This window comes from Gymnoscopelus braueri, assembly GCF_963280865.1.
Source record: "Gymnoscopelus braueri genome assembly, chromosome: 20".
Taxonomy (NCBI): Eukaryota; Metazoa; Chordata; class Actinopteri; order Myctophiformes; family Myctophidae; genus Gymnoscopelus; species Gymnoscopelus braueri.
Window position 1 is genome coordinate 2,774,470 of NC_137622.1, and position 17,996 is coordinate 2,792,465.

The window sequence follows — 17,996 nt, forward strand, 5'->3', positions numbered from 1 at the left end:
ACGCCAGACGAGGCCAAGACTCACCTTATGACCTGAGTGACTCGCCTTATGACCTGACTCACCTTGTGACCTGTCATTTTCCCCTTCTGATCAATACACTACACATTACAGAGTCATGGACAGACTGACCAATGCCCTATAAGTCATACAATACAACCACCTAGAGTAGGTCCCATACAGTACATACAGTATAGTCATCCTCAGTGGTGGACAGTAACTAAGTACATTTACTTGAGTACTGTACTTAAGTAAAACGTTTTGAGTTTCTGTACTTTACTAGAGTATTTGTATTTTTGGATACTTACGTCACTCCCCTACATCTCAAAGACAAATATTGTACTTTTGACTATAGGAAGGGAAAAAGTAAATTAACCACTTGAATGAACACTATTTCAAATACAGTGAAAATAGCAGATCTACAGTACAAGCCCCATCTCGACACGTTGTGTGAAAAGTAACATGTGCTGCACCTTTGAATACTAAATCAAGTACCCCAGTACTTTAACTCCAGTACAAACTTCACTGAGCAACTTTCACTTGTAGTTGAATCATATTTGACCGCAGGAGTATCTTTACTTTGACTCAAGTACTGGAGTTGAGTACTTTGTCCACCACCGGTCCTCATTTGCTGGGAGAAGGCCACGTTTTAAAGCAGACACCTCCAGTCTGTCTCTAACAGAGGAGACATGCTGGAAAATATTGCAACAAAAACAAAAACAAGTTAGGCTTTCTTTTTAACTCCAAAAACAGCTCTCTTTATCATGACTTAAAACTGCACAACTTATCAGGTGGCCCGTCCCATTCCACCCACTCTGGGGGGTTTGACCCGCTGTTTGCCACGTTCCTGATACCACTAAGACAATGCAGAGAGGACTTTTCCATACACCAATCACCCCCACGGTGGGTCGTCTACATACATCACACGGCTAGGAAGTCAAACCCACTCACCCTTGGGTGCGGCCCGTGCGATGGGGGAATACACGTGGGTGGATGCGAGTGTGTGTGTGGCCGGCCGTGTTCCTTGTGTGTGTGTGTGTGTGTGTGTATGTGTGTGTGCACTTTGATGATCAACAGCTTGTGGTGTAGAAAGTGGTATGAAAGAATCATAACAATAACAGACCCGGTGGAAAGAGTCCAGCTGCTCCCCTAACGCGCTCCATGATGTCATGCCGTCTTGCTTTGTGTGTAGGTGCAGTAGGAATTTGGTGTAGTCACACACGATGAGATTGGATTCCTTCTTGAGAGATGCATGTTAAGAACATAGACTACCGTGATGAATGATCTGTAATGACACACTGCTTCAAAGGACAAAATGGTCATGTTTTTGGTGTTTGTCAGCACGGGCAGACAACCTGGGAGGTTTGTGTCCGGCTCTGTGGGCTGAGAGGTTAGCCCACAGAGCTTCCATTACAGGCCTTAATGTGTTTGATACAGAGGTCACCTTGAGATTTTTTAATCTTTTTCAAGGCATATTATGGAGTGGCAGCATCGAAAAACAGACATTTCACAGGATCAACGTAAAAACAATGCACGTCTAGTTAAAACACAATAATCCGATAGAAATTGCCTAGTGGGTCGATGGTGGGTCAACGGCGGGTCAACGGCGGGTCGATGGTTGGGTAGACAGTGGGTCGAAGTCACAAACGTAACATCCGGACTTGCGAATCACACGGTTGCTCCGATCCGCACCAAACGTGCAGGGGTCTGCCATGACAATGGACACACCGGGGGTCACGCGTAGCAGACCGCTGCTCCGATCCGGAAACCAAGCTTTGCGCAAACACTGTTCAGTCACACCAGGGGTGACGTTTGGCCCCGAGTGGCCCAGTCAGGCACCCAAAGCTTAAGGGGCCACAGGCACTCTGTTTCTCCAATCTGCACCAAGCGTGGCACAAACTCTGTTCAGGGGTCTGCCATGAAAATAGTCACACCATGGGTCACGTGTGACCCCCAGGGGCCCCAAGGGGCCACAGGCGCACCAATGCGCCAATCCACACCCAGCACTGTTCACGGGTCTGGCATGAGAATAGTCACACAAAAAAATACTAAATTGCAAGCATATGGAGCACTACAGCAGTGTTAATGCAGTGTTTTACACTTCAAATGGCCATAACTCGGTGACCATTGCTCTGATCAGTGCGATATGAACTTATGAAGGCTCCGTAACGAGTTGAAAATCTAGTTATAAAAAAGAACAAAATACAAAACGTCTGCTTTGTTTGAAACAGGGTCAAGATAATGTCAGTCTACGCAGGAAAATAAATAAAAAATAAAAAATGAAAAACTCAGTGGGGGGTCCAGGGTGGTCCGCCCATTGACAGGGACTGTGTAACTCATGTTGGCTGACAGACAGACTCCAGTCTCGTCTGGCTCTGAAGTTGAGCAACGTTTCAGTGTGACCATCCTGTGTGTGGCCTACATGTGTGTGCCTGCAGTCTGTGCGCAGTATACGTATACTGTGTACAAGTACGGCACTCGCGTGCTATAGGTGTGCCAAGAGATTTACACAGATTACGGTTTGTATTCCAAAGGTGTGCTGTGATTATCTGTGATTTATTAGATTGAAGTTAATTTCATAAGGTTGCTGTACAAGTACAACTGAACACTGGATGTTCATTATATTTTATCTATGGCAGATTACTAGCGTTATATAGTGCTATGTCACCACCCATGAGAAGTTTACATTGTCTGCGTTTGACTGAAAGTCTTATCCAGAGGTATTTAGATTGAGTCAGGAGGTTAAGTGTCTTGCTCAAGGACAAATGGTTGTTGGTGGGTATGTTGACTTGACATCAGTGATCAAACCTGTGGCATTTGGCTACGAGACAGTCCCTATATAAACACCTTGTTACGCTGCCAGCAAGCCCTTATATACAGACAAGCAGAGGGTGCAGGAATGAAATGACTCTCTTATTGTCATTGTGAAAAAGAATGCCTTTCTCCAGGTGTTTCACCATCTTAATCACTTCCAGGTGTCAGTGATGAAACACAGGCAGGCAGGCAGGCAGGCAGGCAGGCAGGCAGGCAGGCAGGCAGGCAGGCAGGCAGGCAGGCAGGCAGGCAGGCAGGCAGGCAGGCAGGCAGGCAGGCAGGCAGGCAGGCAGGCAGGCAGGCAGGCAGGCAGGCACGCACGCACGCACGCACGCACGCGCGCACACACACACACACACACACACACACACACACACACACACACACACACACACACACACACACACACAAGCTTCTGGCCCCTCATTAGTTTTATTGCCATGCACATCAAAGAGAAGAAATTGCTCTTTGGGTCCTTCTGGACGTTATTGGGCTTTGGCCCGGGTTCAGTTAACAGTTAACAAAGTCACGTTTTGATAAGGAAGTCATTAACATGTTCTGTATGGTTGACCAGTGGTGTAAAGTAACTCAGTACATTTACTCAAGTACTGTACTTAAGTACAATTTTGAGTTTTTTTTTTTTACTTTTGGTTCTACTCAACTACATATCAGAGGCAAATATTATACTTTTACTCTACTACAATTATTTGAAAACTTTAGTTACTAGTTACTTTGTAGATTTTGATCATTATTACAAAACATACATTAACCACTTCAGCTCTGTATACATTTCAGCCATTTGAAAATAGCCGATCTGCAAGCTCACAATGAGTTTTTTAAACATTTTATCCATTTGAAAACTTGTGAAATGGGACATTCTACACAATGAGTACTTTTACTTTTGGTACTTTAAGTACTTTTGATACCAATACTTTGCACTTTTACTCAGGTACATTTTGAATTCCAGACTTTTACTTGTAACAGAGTATTTCTACATTGCAGTATTAGTAAAAAATGATGCTGTCGAACAGCATCTTCCTCAGCGGCTGCACGGGCACCTCGATGTAGAAAATGTGAATACTTTTTCCACCACTGATCACTAACATGTTTTGTACGGTTGACTGTGTCTTATCATCAGACACAGGAGAGACTCAGGCACTTGGAAAGTCCCTTATAGCGACTGAACTTTTTGTTGTGGTGTGTGGCGCCCTCAAGTGGTGGCAGGCAGAATGAGTTTGTCACATCACAGTGCAGTGGGTTTCTGAGAAGAGGACAGAGGTAGAATCATAGAGTTAAAAATAAGGGTAGAATGAGTGAGAGCAAATGGAAAGAGATGGAAAGCAGGTTAGACAGAACAAATAAAAGATATATAGCCTACAGATAGCAGTATATGAAAGCAGGTAGGCTATACAGTATATAATGGGTGCTCATAAATCAGGATAAACATTATTTTAGTTTTGGCATATTGGGGACTAAACAATATAGTCATCAGATGTTTAAAGGAGTAGTTCACCCCAAAACCTTTTTTTCCTATCAATTACACACCCCATGAAGCCTTGAGTTCACTAGCGTCAACTTGTATCGGCTAATGTATAGGCTAATAGGCTTAGGAATGCAACAAAAACAAAAACATCTCCATGAATTCAAGGCTTCATGGGGTGTTTAATTGATAGAAAATACGTATTTTTGGGGCTGAACTGCTCCTTTAAGTGAACCTTAATGATTGGGCTAGTTGCTGCCAGTTTATATCAGTGCAATAATTTGATTCCACAGCACTGTAGGCCTAGCACACTGGTTCTTGCCATTTTTAATTTCAAGGACCCCAGTCAGGTATATGGATGTGGTCCATTTGGAGTTGCAGACCTGTATGGGTGCATTTGGTTCACAACTAGAGCTGGGGAGTCCCTGGAACCCCTGCCAAGGACCCCTGGGGGTCCCTGGACCCAACTTTGAGAACCTCTGGCGTAGCAGAGCAGGTGCATAAACATGGTAGCTTCCTGGAGTGATGTCATGGTTTTCTTCTCTGACCATTTTGCAGCACAAAGCTGCACACACACAGGCAGCATTTCCTTCCCCTCTCCTCTCCTTCTCTGTCGGAACTGCTATAATTAGAATATGAACACTTTACACTCATGGGCAGTGGTGGAAAAAGTACTCAGATATTTTACTTAAGTGAAAGTATCAATACTGCAATATAGAAATACTCGGTTACAAGTAAAAGTCTGGAATTCAAAATGTACTTGAGTAAAAGTATAAAAGTATTGGTATCAAAATGTACTTAAAGTACCAAAAGTAAAAGTAGTCTACTAAAATGTTTGAAAATAGCAGATCTACAAGCTCACAAGGCGTTGCGTTGTGAGCTTGTAGATCGGTATTTTCAAATAGTCTATGTATAAAATAGGGCTAAAGTGGTTAATGTATGTTTTATAATATAATAATTGATAATTGCAAAGTAACTAGTAACTAAAGTTCTCAAATAATTGTAGTGGAGTAAAAGTACAACCTGCCTCTGAGATATAGTGGAGTAGAAGTAAAAGTACTGCAAATTGGAAATACTCCAGGAAAAGTCAAATTACCTCAAAATTTTACTTAAATACAATATTTGAGTACATGTACTTAGTTACACCACTGCGTATGTGTCACATTGAAAAAGAAAGACTAGCCCAGGAAGGCTACCATCTTTACCCACAACCTTCGACTGGAAGCACTTAAATAGTCATGTGGTTCTGTGAGATTTTATTTTATTATGATTTCTTTATTCATTCATCTTTCACATGTATTCCCTGTCCATGACACTAGATGGGTGTCTGGTGCCAGGACTGGGGAGAAGCAGCTTGCAAAATCACATATTGTTCACTCCATACTAATATTCAGTTGTTGTTTTTTTTAATCTAGGCTAAGGAAAAGTAGCAATACCACAATGTAGAAATAGCCTACAAGTAAAGGTCCTGCATTCAAAACATCTACTTGTGTAAAAGTTCAAAATACACTTAAAGTACCAACAGCAAAAGTACAAAAATGTCACAATCCTTTTCAAAGTTTGTCAAAGTCTTTCCAAAAATGGCAGATCTACAAGCTCACAATGAGTCAAAGGGGCATGGCACACAGAAGAAAAAAGAAATTGTGATGTAATTTAGGCATATACTGTATATATTCAAAGACTTTTAGTGAAACTTCACTAAATCAGTTTCTATAAAGAGATTTTCTAGTCAGTAATTTGTGTTGATGTAGTTATGGAAAATTACACTCACAAATATTCTCTCACTTCTACGCTGCTGCAACTTTTCTTGAAAAAGAGCTGAATCTAGTCTGCTTCACCCAAACATTTTAAGGCGCATAGGCCTACTGTACATTTACAGACAAATTGAAATAAACTAATGCTAATTCATTTTGAGAGTATGGAACCACAGTTGAAAGGATGGAAGTGGTGGAAGAAGTACTCTGACTTTCTAAGTGAAAGTAGCAATACCACAATGTAAAAATACTCACAAGTTGTTACAGTACAAGTGAAAGTCCTGTATTTAAAATTGTACTTGAGTAAAAGTACAAAAGTATTGGCAAAATATAGCTTACTGATCTACAAGTTCACACGACGCATGAGTTTGTAGATAAGCTATTCTCACTATTTTTGAAGGTTTTTGACATTTGTTTTTGACTTTTCAATGACATGCCCAATTAGGGATCGATTATCAATCTATTTATTAAATGATCAATGATCGATTCATTTTAATATTTGATTAAATCGACTAGTTCGAATAACTGTTGCGTCCCTAAACTATTTAACCTTGAGCTCACTGCCATTAGATTCACACATATTTTTTACCAATATTAAATGGGATGCTATGCTGTCACATTTGTCACGACTAAAATAACCGGATTGAGGGATGGCTACTAATTTTAGCTGGTAGGCTACAAGACTAGCCAGCTACTGCAAAGCAAACTCTGCCTATATTTCTCAAATGCAATTAAGTGTGTATACAGTAAGTCAATGCATTTCATTTTCACATGTTTAAAAGTGGGATTGATGCTGATGTAGCCTATATACCGTATCTCCCCCAGCAGTCAGCAACACTGATACTCATGCTGCAACGATTTGAAGAAACCAATACCACATAGGGAAAGGGTGTGTGTGTGTGTGTGTGTGTGTGTGTGTGTGTGTGTGTGTGTGTGTGTGTTTTTTAGGTATTTTCTATGACATCATTAAGAATTAGACTCATAATATAAAATGATTATAACTGCTTATTATAAAATGTGTATTGTCGCTGTCAGGCAGAAACCATCTCCACATTAATGGTCAAAAACCTCCTACCTCCACTTGAGCTGTATTTGGGTAAAGTGATGATAATATAAGGAAACATTAAATTATCTGACAATGTATAAAGTCACCATACCGACTTTGATGAGGCAGTATTGTGTTGTTCTAAAAACATTTTTTTTCATTTCCTGAAAAGTTAATATTTTGGACATAGCTGGTTTCTGCCCGACAGCAGAAATATATATATATCCCATGATGTCAAGAGTGCACTGCTCTAGCATTTAAACTACCTTCAGTTAAAGTTCAGTTTACAAAATGTGTACAGTGGGTGTGACAAAAAAGCCACCACAGGCCGATACATTCATATGTGACATAATTTATTGACATTGTTTGTGTGCACTGTCACTCAAACTCACCCAGTATTAAACAGAAACATTAAATAAATAAATACGAGGTTCTTCTTGAGACATCATTTTCAAGTTTGTAGGAGATAATTGTTGAAGCACACATCAATTCATATCTATTGATTTGTATTACTCATGTATGATTAGTACATGATGTGGTTATATGTACACACAGTTTTAGATCCACATTTCTTGGCTTTAGGCATCACATAGTTCAAAGAACACATCATAGAAAAGGGTAACTTCAAAACCATTAAGCTTACAATAATAACATCCATATAATCTACCAAAAACAGCACATACTGTATAATAAAATAGAAGCAGCAAGGGGGGAAAACAACAACGACAACAACAACAACCAAAGAATCACTGTCTTCAGTCGCTGTGTGAAAACTCCAATAACATTTACAGGCTAACATTAGACAAGCCTATAATATACTGTGTATTTAAAACCCAACAGGCTCCAGGACGGCGGCCTCTAACCTCTATTTCAGGACCTCTTCCCCCCTGCGTTAGGCTGGCCGGGGGCATGTTTGTGATAGCAGTCTGTGGGGTTGGGGCTTGCATTCATCCCTGTAGGCACATAATACATGCTCTCCAGGTAGCTCTGGTCCAGCGGCGGATGGCCCTGGGGCTCTGGCTTGGACCCCTGACCAGATGGGTTCCCATAGCCGGTTCCAGGCCCGCTCTGGTGCATTGCCGCTGGGGCAGAGGCCTCGGGGTGGCGGGGGGGCTGGGGCTGAGCCTGGGGGTGCGGCTGGGGCTGTGGAGCTCCGTAGGGCAGGTACTGCGGGGCAGTGGCATACATGTTGGGGTTGTGGAGGGAGGGATAGGGGGCTGCAGAGGGAGGATAGAGACCTGAGTGGGACATAGCCTGCTGGGGGATAAGCACCTCCACGTACTGGCCTGTCTCTGGGTCGAACAGCATCTTCCTCAGTGGCTGCACGGGCACCTCGATGTAGAAGTACTTCCCTGTCTCAGGATCCATGAGCACCCTGCGGGGCGTCTGCCCGTAGCTGCTCTCTGAGTATAGACTAGAGTTATCACCCCCGTAGTCCGAGCCATAGGATGGACCCAGGCTCTGAGGGCCACACAGGTACTGGGCATCCATTGGGGGAAGGTTAGGGGAGTGGCTGTGGCTGTGGCTATGACTATGGTCACTGTAAGGGCCCCCGGCCACGCCGGGCGGCTGCTGCTGTGGAGACCGATGAACAGGAGGGCGCCGGGGGTCGATCTGCTGGGACGGGGGCTGCATGAGGGAGGGGTGAGGAGGGCAGGCAGGAGGCTGATGAAGCGACTGGTACATGGCCGGTGGTGGCTGGCTAGGGCCCATGGGGCTCGATTTAGGAGAACTGGGCTGGTAGCTCATGGGCAGGGGATCGGATCTGCAGTGGTGGGCACGAGGGTGGGGCTGGGCCATGGGGTAAGGCAGCGCCTGGCCTGGTGAGTGCGAGGGCGCAGGAGGGGTGAGGTTGCGGGGGCTGTGGTGGTGGTGGTGGTGGGGAGGGGTGAGACCAGGGTGAGAGGGGCAGCCTGAGGCGCAGGAGCACGGCGGAGGGCGGGAGGAGGGGTGGTAGCGATGTGGCTTCCTGGCGGTCAGGTCAGGAAGCATTAAGGGGCTGAAACTCTCCCTTTCGTCATAGCTGGGGGGGTCGTCAGAGGCATAGAAACGCAGGTCATCCATCCTCTGGGAGTGCTCGTTGGACAGGGATCTGTGGTACTGCTGGCGTGGTGCATGTGTGTATCCCGGCACTTGTGTTGTGGACACAGCAGCGGATTGTTTTGTACTGTTGGAAGTAACTGTCAATGCTTGCTCTTGTGTGTATGTCGTCCTGCGATGCTGTGGTTGGCTGTTTAGATCCATAACAGCTGGCTGGTTTGACTGGCTGGGTACAGCTGAGGCAGGGCCAGGGAAAGTGGAAGGTCCAGGGACTTGGTTCCCGGCCAGGGCAGGAATTGGGCCTGGAGCTGAGGTCACACCTGGGCCTGCGGCTGAAATCGGAGCTGTAGCTAAGGTTGTTGGTCTTTGTGTATGTCTGGAACTCTGAGGTGAAGTCCCTGGCTGCTGCTGCTGCTGAACTCTGTCATCTGATGCCTCTGTCTCGGAGAGTGCTGTAGACCGGCTCGGCGTGCCAGGAATGGCGGCTGTCGTTTTGCCTGGGGGAGGTTTGTAGCTGGAGACTGCAGACACTGCTAGTTTTCGTGTATAGTTGGATGCTGATGTAGTCTCATTTGAGAGCTTTCTGTAGATCGTCGGTGAGGACACAACTATTGTTTGATGCCTCTCCTCTGCCATTAGTTTTACACCTGATGTGGCCTCTGTTGGTTTTGGCGTTTCGTTCGGCTGCGGCCCAAGATCGGCTGGTTTAAATTTGTAGTTTGGTTTAGGGGGCACCATTGGCTTTTGAGAATTATTATTAGCGATAGACTTGACCTCTATTGTTTGAGGCCTGCTGCTTGGCAGGTTACTTCCAGGCACCTCTGGTTGCTGTGGTTCTTTAGACATTGACTTCACTTCGATGGGCTGAGGTCTGAATCTCCTCGGAGCAGGTGATTTTGGCGGAAACGTCGGATCCTGTCGCTTCACTGCTTCAAAATCGAACGGCTCCTTCTGCTTGGTCTGAGATGGTGTCTGATGTTGCTGCATATGTCTGACAGTAGACACACCGTTTTGTTTCGTTGCATCTTTAGATGTGGATTTAACACTGTTCCCATCCTCTTCACTGACCTTTGAACGGGTTTCCCCACGGTCAGATGACGCCGGGGGACCAGATTTGGTGGATGAGGAGGAGAAGGTTCTTTCCCTCCGTGGCTCGGCCTGACATCCATCTGAGTGTGTGTTGGTCTGCAGCGGGATCTCCAGGCGGTTCACATGCTTTTGGGGGACCCCTTTGGCTCCAGAGGTAGGCTGACCCTCACCCACCACTGCCCCGATGTCTGCTTGATAGCCCTTCTCTTTCAATATCATGGAAACGGAGTGTCCACCACTGCCTGGGCTGAGACTGGACGTAGGGCGTGAAGGTGACACAGACTGTGTGCGTAACGGGCTTTGAATGTCATCCTGGGCTGGTGATGGAGATCTCCTGGTCTTGCTGGAGCCATCCCTTATGAGCACAACAGCAGTGGACACCTCTCTGTCCTTGCTGGGAACTTTGGGGAGGCTCCCCAACATGGGAGGCTTCTTGTCTCGTCTGACCACCTCGCTTTTCACCTCGTCGGCTGTTGTTTTGTGACCTTTCACCTCAACGCTTTGTGCTTCCTTCTCTGCATCGGGGCGGGGTCGAGTTGGTCCAGGTTTCGCTTCCTCTGCCGTCGTGTGACTCTCCTGTGGCGCATCAGCGGGTGGCAGAGACGAGGCCTGCAGTTTTTGTGGTGTTTTCTCAGATTCCGCCTTGCTGGGAGTCATTTTGTTTTTGTCCTCTTTCCAGCAAACAGCTTTGCATTCGATCTGCATTGGCTGCTGCGGGCGAGACAGAGGTGTTGCCTTTCGCTGCAGAGATGGAGAGACTGGTGGCAGCTTCACCTCTGCCTTCCTTCCCTCCTTCCTCTCCTCCCTGAGCTCTTCCCCCCGTTCCTCCACCCTTTGCTCTGCCATCTCCTCCCTCGTCTCCTCGGTCCTCAGTTCTTTCCTCGCCTCCCTCCTTTCCTTGATCTTCTCCTCCTTCCTTTCCTCTTTTATTTCTTCCCTCCTCTCCTCCTTTGCCTCCCGTTTTTCATTGTCATTCCCGAATGACGGCAGCACGGGACTGGTCGCTTTAAATGACAGATTGTAAGTATTTTTCACGAGTTTCCTAACATCCCGCACTTTGTGCATGGGGGCCTTCACTCTGTTGTTCCCGTTCTCTTCCACCTCCTCCGATTTCTCTGCTCTGCCCTCTAACCTTTCTTTAAAAGGCACATCTGGTGATGGAGCATCGCGGTGAAGCTCGGGTCTATTTTCCAGGTCAGGTGAGAGAGAGACATTGAGTGAGGTTTTCTTCTTATTTTTCGGGGCGGGACTGGCTTTGAAGGTAATCTCTGGCGTGTATGACATGTAGGTGCTGTTATCATATTGCTGCAGTTGACTGTGGTCTTCTGTGCCAGGGCCCTCGCATTCCTGCTCGCTGTCTGTTGTCCTGGCTTCGGCACTGCAGGCTCTGGCGGCCAAACGGGGGCCTGAGATTCCGGTTGTGGCATTTGCTGAGTCACCAGCCTGCCTTTCCTCCCACCCTTTACCGTCATCTCCTCGCTCCCCTCCAATTCCAGGGATTATGTTTTCGGGGGTGGATGGTTTACCGTCAAATGGCACTGTGAATTCTGATCTCATTTCAGGTGTTCCCGAGGAGGTCGCCTGTCTGCGTTGAGAATCAGACCACTCTCTGTCACTCTCTGACAAGGTGAAATTGGTGTTGTTATTATTTGGACTTGGCCTGTTGCTGAATTTCCCAGCAAAGTTCTTCTGTTGTCTGCCTTCACCATGTGGGCTTGAGTCTCTTCTCAGGGGAAGTTCTTCAGACGAGAGGCTATGGTCTGAGCGAAGACTTGGACTCAGATGGTGCGCATCACTTTTTGGTGACTCTCTGAGCGGTGCTACTGCACACTGAGGTGGCGGGGTTTTGTCTTCAGAGGCGGGGCTGACCCCTGGCGTCTCCCGGTCTTCGTTTTGTTTATCGACGCTTCGCATCTTCTTGGACAAAACACTTTTAATGAGGCAGGTAGCCATCGTGGTCTTGCTGGTGCACGTTTCATCCAGAGATGCAGACTTCTGGAGTTTAGATTTTCTCTCGTTCTTCTTAATAGGCTCGGGGCTGGGCTCGGGGCGGTAGGACTCTTCCATGGCTGCTGGAGTGCTGTGTTGTCTCACAAAGGTGTCTTTAGAGCGCCGCTGTAGCGAGGGACTGTCTGTGATGAGAGGACTGCTGTTCTCGCTGCTCTCATCCTGCATCATTTCAGCTGCTGTCTTTCTCTTCAGCTGGATCTGCCTCTTTGGCACGCATCTCTTCCCCTTCCTAGGCTCCTCTCTCTCCACAGCCACATCCACACACTCAAAGCTACCCATCTCGGACCGCCTTGACGGGTCCAGGCCATCGGAGTAGTAGGCACCAGGCTGCTGGAACAGGAAATCCTCATTGTCCAGCCGTGGGGCGGAGCCCTTGAATTCGGCATAGGCCAGCCAGGCAGCGTTCGCTGCTGCAGGGCTGTCCTGGGTGGAGGGCTGGGAGGCGTTGGTGGACGAGCGGTGGCTGCTATTGTACATGTCCAGGTAATCCACCTCGGGGCTCGACAGGCTGCTGAAGGCCAGGTCACTGAACCACTGCACCTCATTGTCTGCATCGTCCAGCTCACTCCCCATGCTGGAGCTGGAGCTCTGGCTGGGCCTGTTGGCGGCCGCGCGTCTGGGAGCAGCTATCTTACTCTGGGGCGGAGCGGGGTACTGCCTCCTGATGGGACCACCGCCCCTGCTGTCTTGCTGGGAAGTTTGGATCAGGCTCTGTTGTTGTTGTTGTTGTTGTATGTGTCTAGCAGCGAACAGGTTCTCTGAATAGGAGCGTGCTGTTGGCACTCTCTGTCGAGTCTCTCTGCTTGTGGGAGCTCCAGCGGGGCCTTTTCTATTCCTGGCACTGAATGACAGCTCAACCTGTTCCCCTCTGTAACTGCTGTCCCCCCGCCTCCCCTCCCCCTGCTCAGACAACAGCTCCTCCCTCTTTCTCTCTCTCTCCATCTCCCTCCTCCTACGCTTTTGCCTCTCCCTCTCTCTCTCCCTTTCTCTCTCCCTTTCTCTCTCCTCCTCCTCCTCCTCCTCCTCCTCCTCCTCCTCCTCCTCCTCCTCCCGCTCCATCTCCATTTCCCTTTCCAGTCTGACCCAGTGGGCTTGGCTATTACTGTCACCGGGGGCAACTTTGGGGTTTCCCCTGGTTATCACCTGTTTCTTTACATTACCAGCTGGCGGGGATGCTAAAACCTGAGGAGGACTATGGTTTCTGTTCTGCCAGTGTCGGTATGGTTTCTCAGGAGCTATTATGTGCACAGGGGTGAACCTGGTTAGTGGAGGAGAAGGCGTTCTCCTCCTGTTTACACGGTGGGCCATGTCTTCAGTGAGCCTCTCTCTAGTTCCACCGCAGGCTTTAGGATGTGACTGCTCTCTCCCTGTGTGTTCAGGTGGATGAATGTTGTTTTCTCTATTTGCAGGGGTCAGGGAGTGAGTCGGGTATGTGAGGTGCAGGTCCTCTGCTCTCTGTATGGGTGACTTAGTTGTGGCCGTGTGGGCAGGTGAGTTATTTGGACTCCTGCCTCCAAGGGAGACTGAGCGATTAGGGGAGGGAGTCTTTAGTTTTGTTGGAGAGTTGTCGTTCCTGACTTCAGGTGATAAATTATATGAGTCTTCCTTATAGACAACAGTAGGGCCGATCTCAGAATTTGGATTATACCGCTGGTATATTTCATTCAGTGTTATGTCCCTGTCAATGCTTTGTTCTAACCCTCTCGCTTTATCTGAAAAAGGCAAGTCACAAACCTCAATTAACTGGATAGGACTTTTCAAAGCAGATGACCCGTTTTCAATATCAGCCACAGCAGACAACTCTTTTTCTGAGTGGGGGCTATGTTTGTCAAATGAAGAGACACTCTCCTCAACTTCAGGTATATCTTTTAGAGGAAGAGAGAGATGTGTATACTGATGGTCAGCTTTAATATAAGGACAGAATGGTTGGAGAATATTACAACTAGGTTCAGGTGATATAGCAACTGGTGATTGCTGATTAAACCCACGTTCAGTTGAGGGGGCAACAGGTGACAGTTGACTAGACCTAGGTTCAGGTGATATAACAACTGGTGATTGCTGACTAAACCCACGTTCAGTTGAGGGGGCAACAGGTGACAGTTGATTAGACCTAGGTTCAGGTGATAGAGCAACAGGAGACTGCTTACTAAATCTATGTTCGAGTGAGGGGGCAATAGGTGACAGTTGGTTAGACCTAGGTTCAGGTGATAGAGCAACAGGGAACTGCTGACTAAATCTACGTTCGGGTGAGGGGGCAACAGGTGACAGTTGGTTAGACCTAGGTTCAGGTGATAGAGCAACAGGGAACTGCTGACTAAATCTATGTTCAGTTAAAGAGGCAACAGGTGACAGTTGACTAGATCTAGGTTCAGGTGATAGAGAAATAGGAGACTGCTGACTAATCCTACTTTCAGGTGAGGGGGCAACAGGTGAGAGATGAATAAACCTTGGTTCAGGTGAGTAGGGAAGAGGTGAAGACTCTTGTTTTCTGGGTTGAGATGAAGGAGATTTACACCTGTCAGATGAAGGGGTTGGATGCCTTAGCTCAGGTGAAGGACTATTCGGCTTTGGCTCAGGTGATGGAGTTTGATGGTTTGGCTCAGGTGAAGGTGTTTTGTACCTTGGTTGCGATGAGAGCGCAGGGTTCTCACGCTGAAGGACAGTACACGTGACGCCTGCTATCTGCGGTGAACCCCCTGGTGTACCAGAGGACTCTGTACTGCTCTGTATGCTGTCTCTGCTCTGTGCGGTGCTCCACGGGGCAGGTGGCTGATTTATTTGACTGCACTCAGGAGTGGAGTGACGGGACAGTTCAGAAAATGGGGCTGAGTCTATGTCCTCGGGTTGAACAATAGAATAACAAATTCCTGTTATATGAGGAGATGAATTCAGGCTTCTGGCACCAGGAGAGATGGAGTCAAGGTGATGATCCAAGGAGTTCGATGTCTCCTTCGCTTCAGAAGACTGCTCTCTCCTTCTGGACTCGGGTGAGGATGCGGTGATCCTGATCTCAGGTGAAGCAGCAGTATGTCTGCGTTCTACTGGAGAGTAGTTTGACCCAGCTTCAGATGATGGGGCTGATTTGTAATCTACTAAAGGTGAGGAGCCTTGTAGTCTGGATTCAGGAGCGGGAGGAGTTAATATTATTTCAGGTGAGAGAGCAGGGGACAGGCTTCTGGTTTGATTATCTGATGAAAAAGCGGCACTGAGAAATACAGGTGACGGAGTGGTGTGCTTAGATTCAGGTGAAACCCTGTGCTGCCTAAGTTCGGGTGTGGAGGTTTGAGATATGAGGGGTGGGGGAGGTGTGTAGTGAGGAGTAGATACAGTGCTGCCAGGTTCAGCTGATAACCTGCTGTTTTGGGGCTCGGATGCTGGTGTTGTGTCTCTTCCTGCAGGGGAGTGGTAATGAGTCGGCTCAGGTGTACAGGGAGAGTGCTCTATGTCCGGCGTGGAGCCTCTGCTAAAGAGGTCTGGTAGGGAAACCCTCCCTCTTAGCTCCGGATAAGGAGATGAGGCCTGCGTATCCGGGGAGTAGGACCTATTCTTTCCGTCGGGGGATACTGATGTCTCTCTCGACTGGGGTGATATTCCTGTGCTGCTAAGTGAGGGAGAATGGGAGGAAATAAGGACCCTGGGTTCAAAGGTCGATGATACCAAATCTGGTGAATAACTCCTTGATGTGAGTTCTGGTGAGGAGCTCCTCTCTCGATTATGAGAGTTTCTCCTTGGCTCTGGTGAGATCGCTGCTCCTCTAGATTCAGACGAAGAGGGGGGAAGTTCAGAGGAAGATGAGGAGTTGGCTCTGTTTCTGAGTTCAGGGGATGGGCTAAGAGTTGAAGATTGATAAGAAAAGCTGCTATGTCTATCTTGGGATCTAGGCGTGATGCTCCGTGATTCAGCTTCCAAGTAATTTTGTTTTGGATTACACGATGAGAAGGAACTTTTCGTATCAACTGAAGATGTGGATAAGGATGACACTCTTCCTTCTGGGCTGAGTGTATGTGAGCTGTTAGGTCCAGGAGATGGGGTTCTAGCACTACAAATAGGGCTGTGGGCCTCGGCTGATGTATTAACAGTATTTGGATTCACTGAGCTCACACCCTGGCCTTCTGAATGGTTTCTCTGCGGTGTCGGGCTGTGGAGCTTCTCTGTAGAATCCTCAAACAATTCCTCTCCTTCAATGGAACCAGGTGCAGTGTGGTAGGAGCCCGAGGAGTCGTTCAGGTCATCCGCCAGGGGCGATACGGCAGCTCTCCCATCCGCCTCCTTCTGTGAAGGGACAAGAGACCCCGAAGCGGGGCTGCTGGAGAGGGACGGTGTCTCGCAGTCGTCCCCGAATATATCACACAGGCAGGTGGTCTCGGAGATGGCACTGCGATGGCTATGGATGTTGGTGATGTCAAAGATTTCCACGTGATTAGGGGTACCGTCGCGGTGGCGCAGGGAGAAGGTGCGGGGCGCGCTGCGCAGGAAAGAGTAACTGTCCCCCTGGAGAGTCCAGCTGTCCATTGCTAGACCAAGAGCTCCAGAGTCTCACAGTGGCCAGTCCAGTCTTCTCCTGTAGTCTGCTCTGGACTCTACCTGGACTGGGACAGAGAAAGGGTCAGTTTGATGTGTCTATTCATTATGTAGTTCATTCATTATCCTTCTCATATTTTAGGCAGTATTTGTTTGATTTAGATAGGATAGCAGAAAGGGGTACTGAGGGAATGCAGGGAGAGAAATGTAACAGAGGTCTCCAGCGCAAATCAAAACCGGGGTTAGTTACCATTATGTGATCATCACTCTATCTATCTACCAGCACACACATTGATGTAGTTCATTTATTTCCATCATATGTGGACATAGCCTAAGCTTATTTAGTGCAAATTTGGTTGTGTTGTTTGCTTGTCTACAGCAAAGTCATTTAATTCCCTTCTGAATTATTGACCTTTTTTCACCTCTCTAAAGCTGTGGGAGTTTGCTTCTTGGTTTTAAAAGGGGTTACAACATAAAAATAGATAGGTTAATTTGGGCCTGTTGCCACATGCACCATTCAAATTGGTAACGAACACAACAGCATAAATAAGTGTGCTAATGTGCTTACTCTTAGCATACAATATATTTCATGTTTAAAATAATGCTAAACAGTAGCTTTCATGTAATAATTACAGATAATAAATTAAACTATTTGTTTGCACACTGATGGGCTCCATTGCAGACAGGATTTCAAGAATTTCAGATTATCCACGATCCTCTGTGCATCATTTTGCAAACTTTTATTTTACTTTACAAAGCTTTAAACTGAGCTCTGGAGCTCAGATATAGCCTACATTACATTTGACAGTAGATTTAATTTGGCTCAGCCGTTACATACCATTTATCTGTCCTTAACACACTGCCTTGCCTCGGAGCTGCAGAGAGGATGAACCCATGGCCACCCACGGTGTGAGTGGGTGCAATGGGAAAGACGGCAAGCGTTTCTACTGTACCTTTTGGCTGAACGCTAAGGTTCTCCTGAAGGGCATCGGGTTCCTCTGTGTTGCAATAGGTCCTCTTCATCCAATCCACTGTCCCTCAGATCCTCAGAGCCGTCCAACACTGCAGAAACACTATACATGTCCCTGACCCCGGGGGCCAGCATTGACCAGCGTTCAGCACAGCTCAGCCAGGGCTGAGCCGCTGTCTAGACGACTACAGAAACACATCCGTGCTGCCTGCCATATGAAAAGACACTGTTGAAGGAAAGGAGGACATCTCACTTGTAGGACCTACACTTTAGTTC

The 17,996-nt window shown here is 47.2% G+C and overlaps 2 protein-coding genes across 2 annotated transcripts in view; one reads left to right on the forward strand and one right to left on the reverse strand.

Annotated features, from left to right (window-relative positions):
• Positions 1 to 17,996, forward strand: part of fgf20b (fibroblast growth factor 20b) — a gene marked incomplete at its 5' end in the record, with an annotated part of 338,476 nt that overhangs the window by 57,326 nt on the left and 263,154 nt on the right. The gene's annotated exons all lie outside the window — the stretch shown is intronic.
• LOC308076316 (uncharacterized protein) lies at positions 7,427 to 17,836 on the reverse strand. Its single transcript, XM_080416555.1, has 3 exons — positions 17,704 to 17,836; positions 13,265 to 16,813; positions 7,427 to 13,129 (listed from the first exon to the last, which is right to left on the reverse strand). Exons 2-3 carry the CDS (start codon positions 16,739 to 16,741, stop codon positions 7,961 to 7,963), a joined length of 8,646 nt encoding a protein of 2,881 aa, XP_080272681.1. The 5' UTR covers positions 16,742 to 16,813; positions 17,704 to 17,836; the 3' UTR covers positions 7,427 to 7,960.

What these genes read in the sequence shown, in the direction of transcription:
- LOC308076316 (XM_080416555.1), bottom strand. Translation starts at nt 16,741, where the DNA reads ATGGACAGCTGGACTCTCCAGGGGGACAGTTACTCTTTCCTGCGCAGC. An exon ending in AGCGGGAGGAGGAGGAGGAG is followed by an intron (nt 13,130 to 13,264) that starts GAGGAGGAGGAG and finishes TTGTCTGAGCAG; the next exon opens with GGGGAGGGGAGGCGGGGGGA.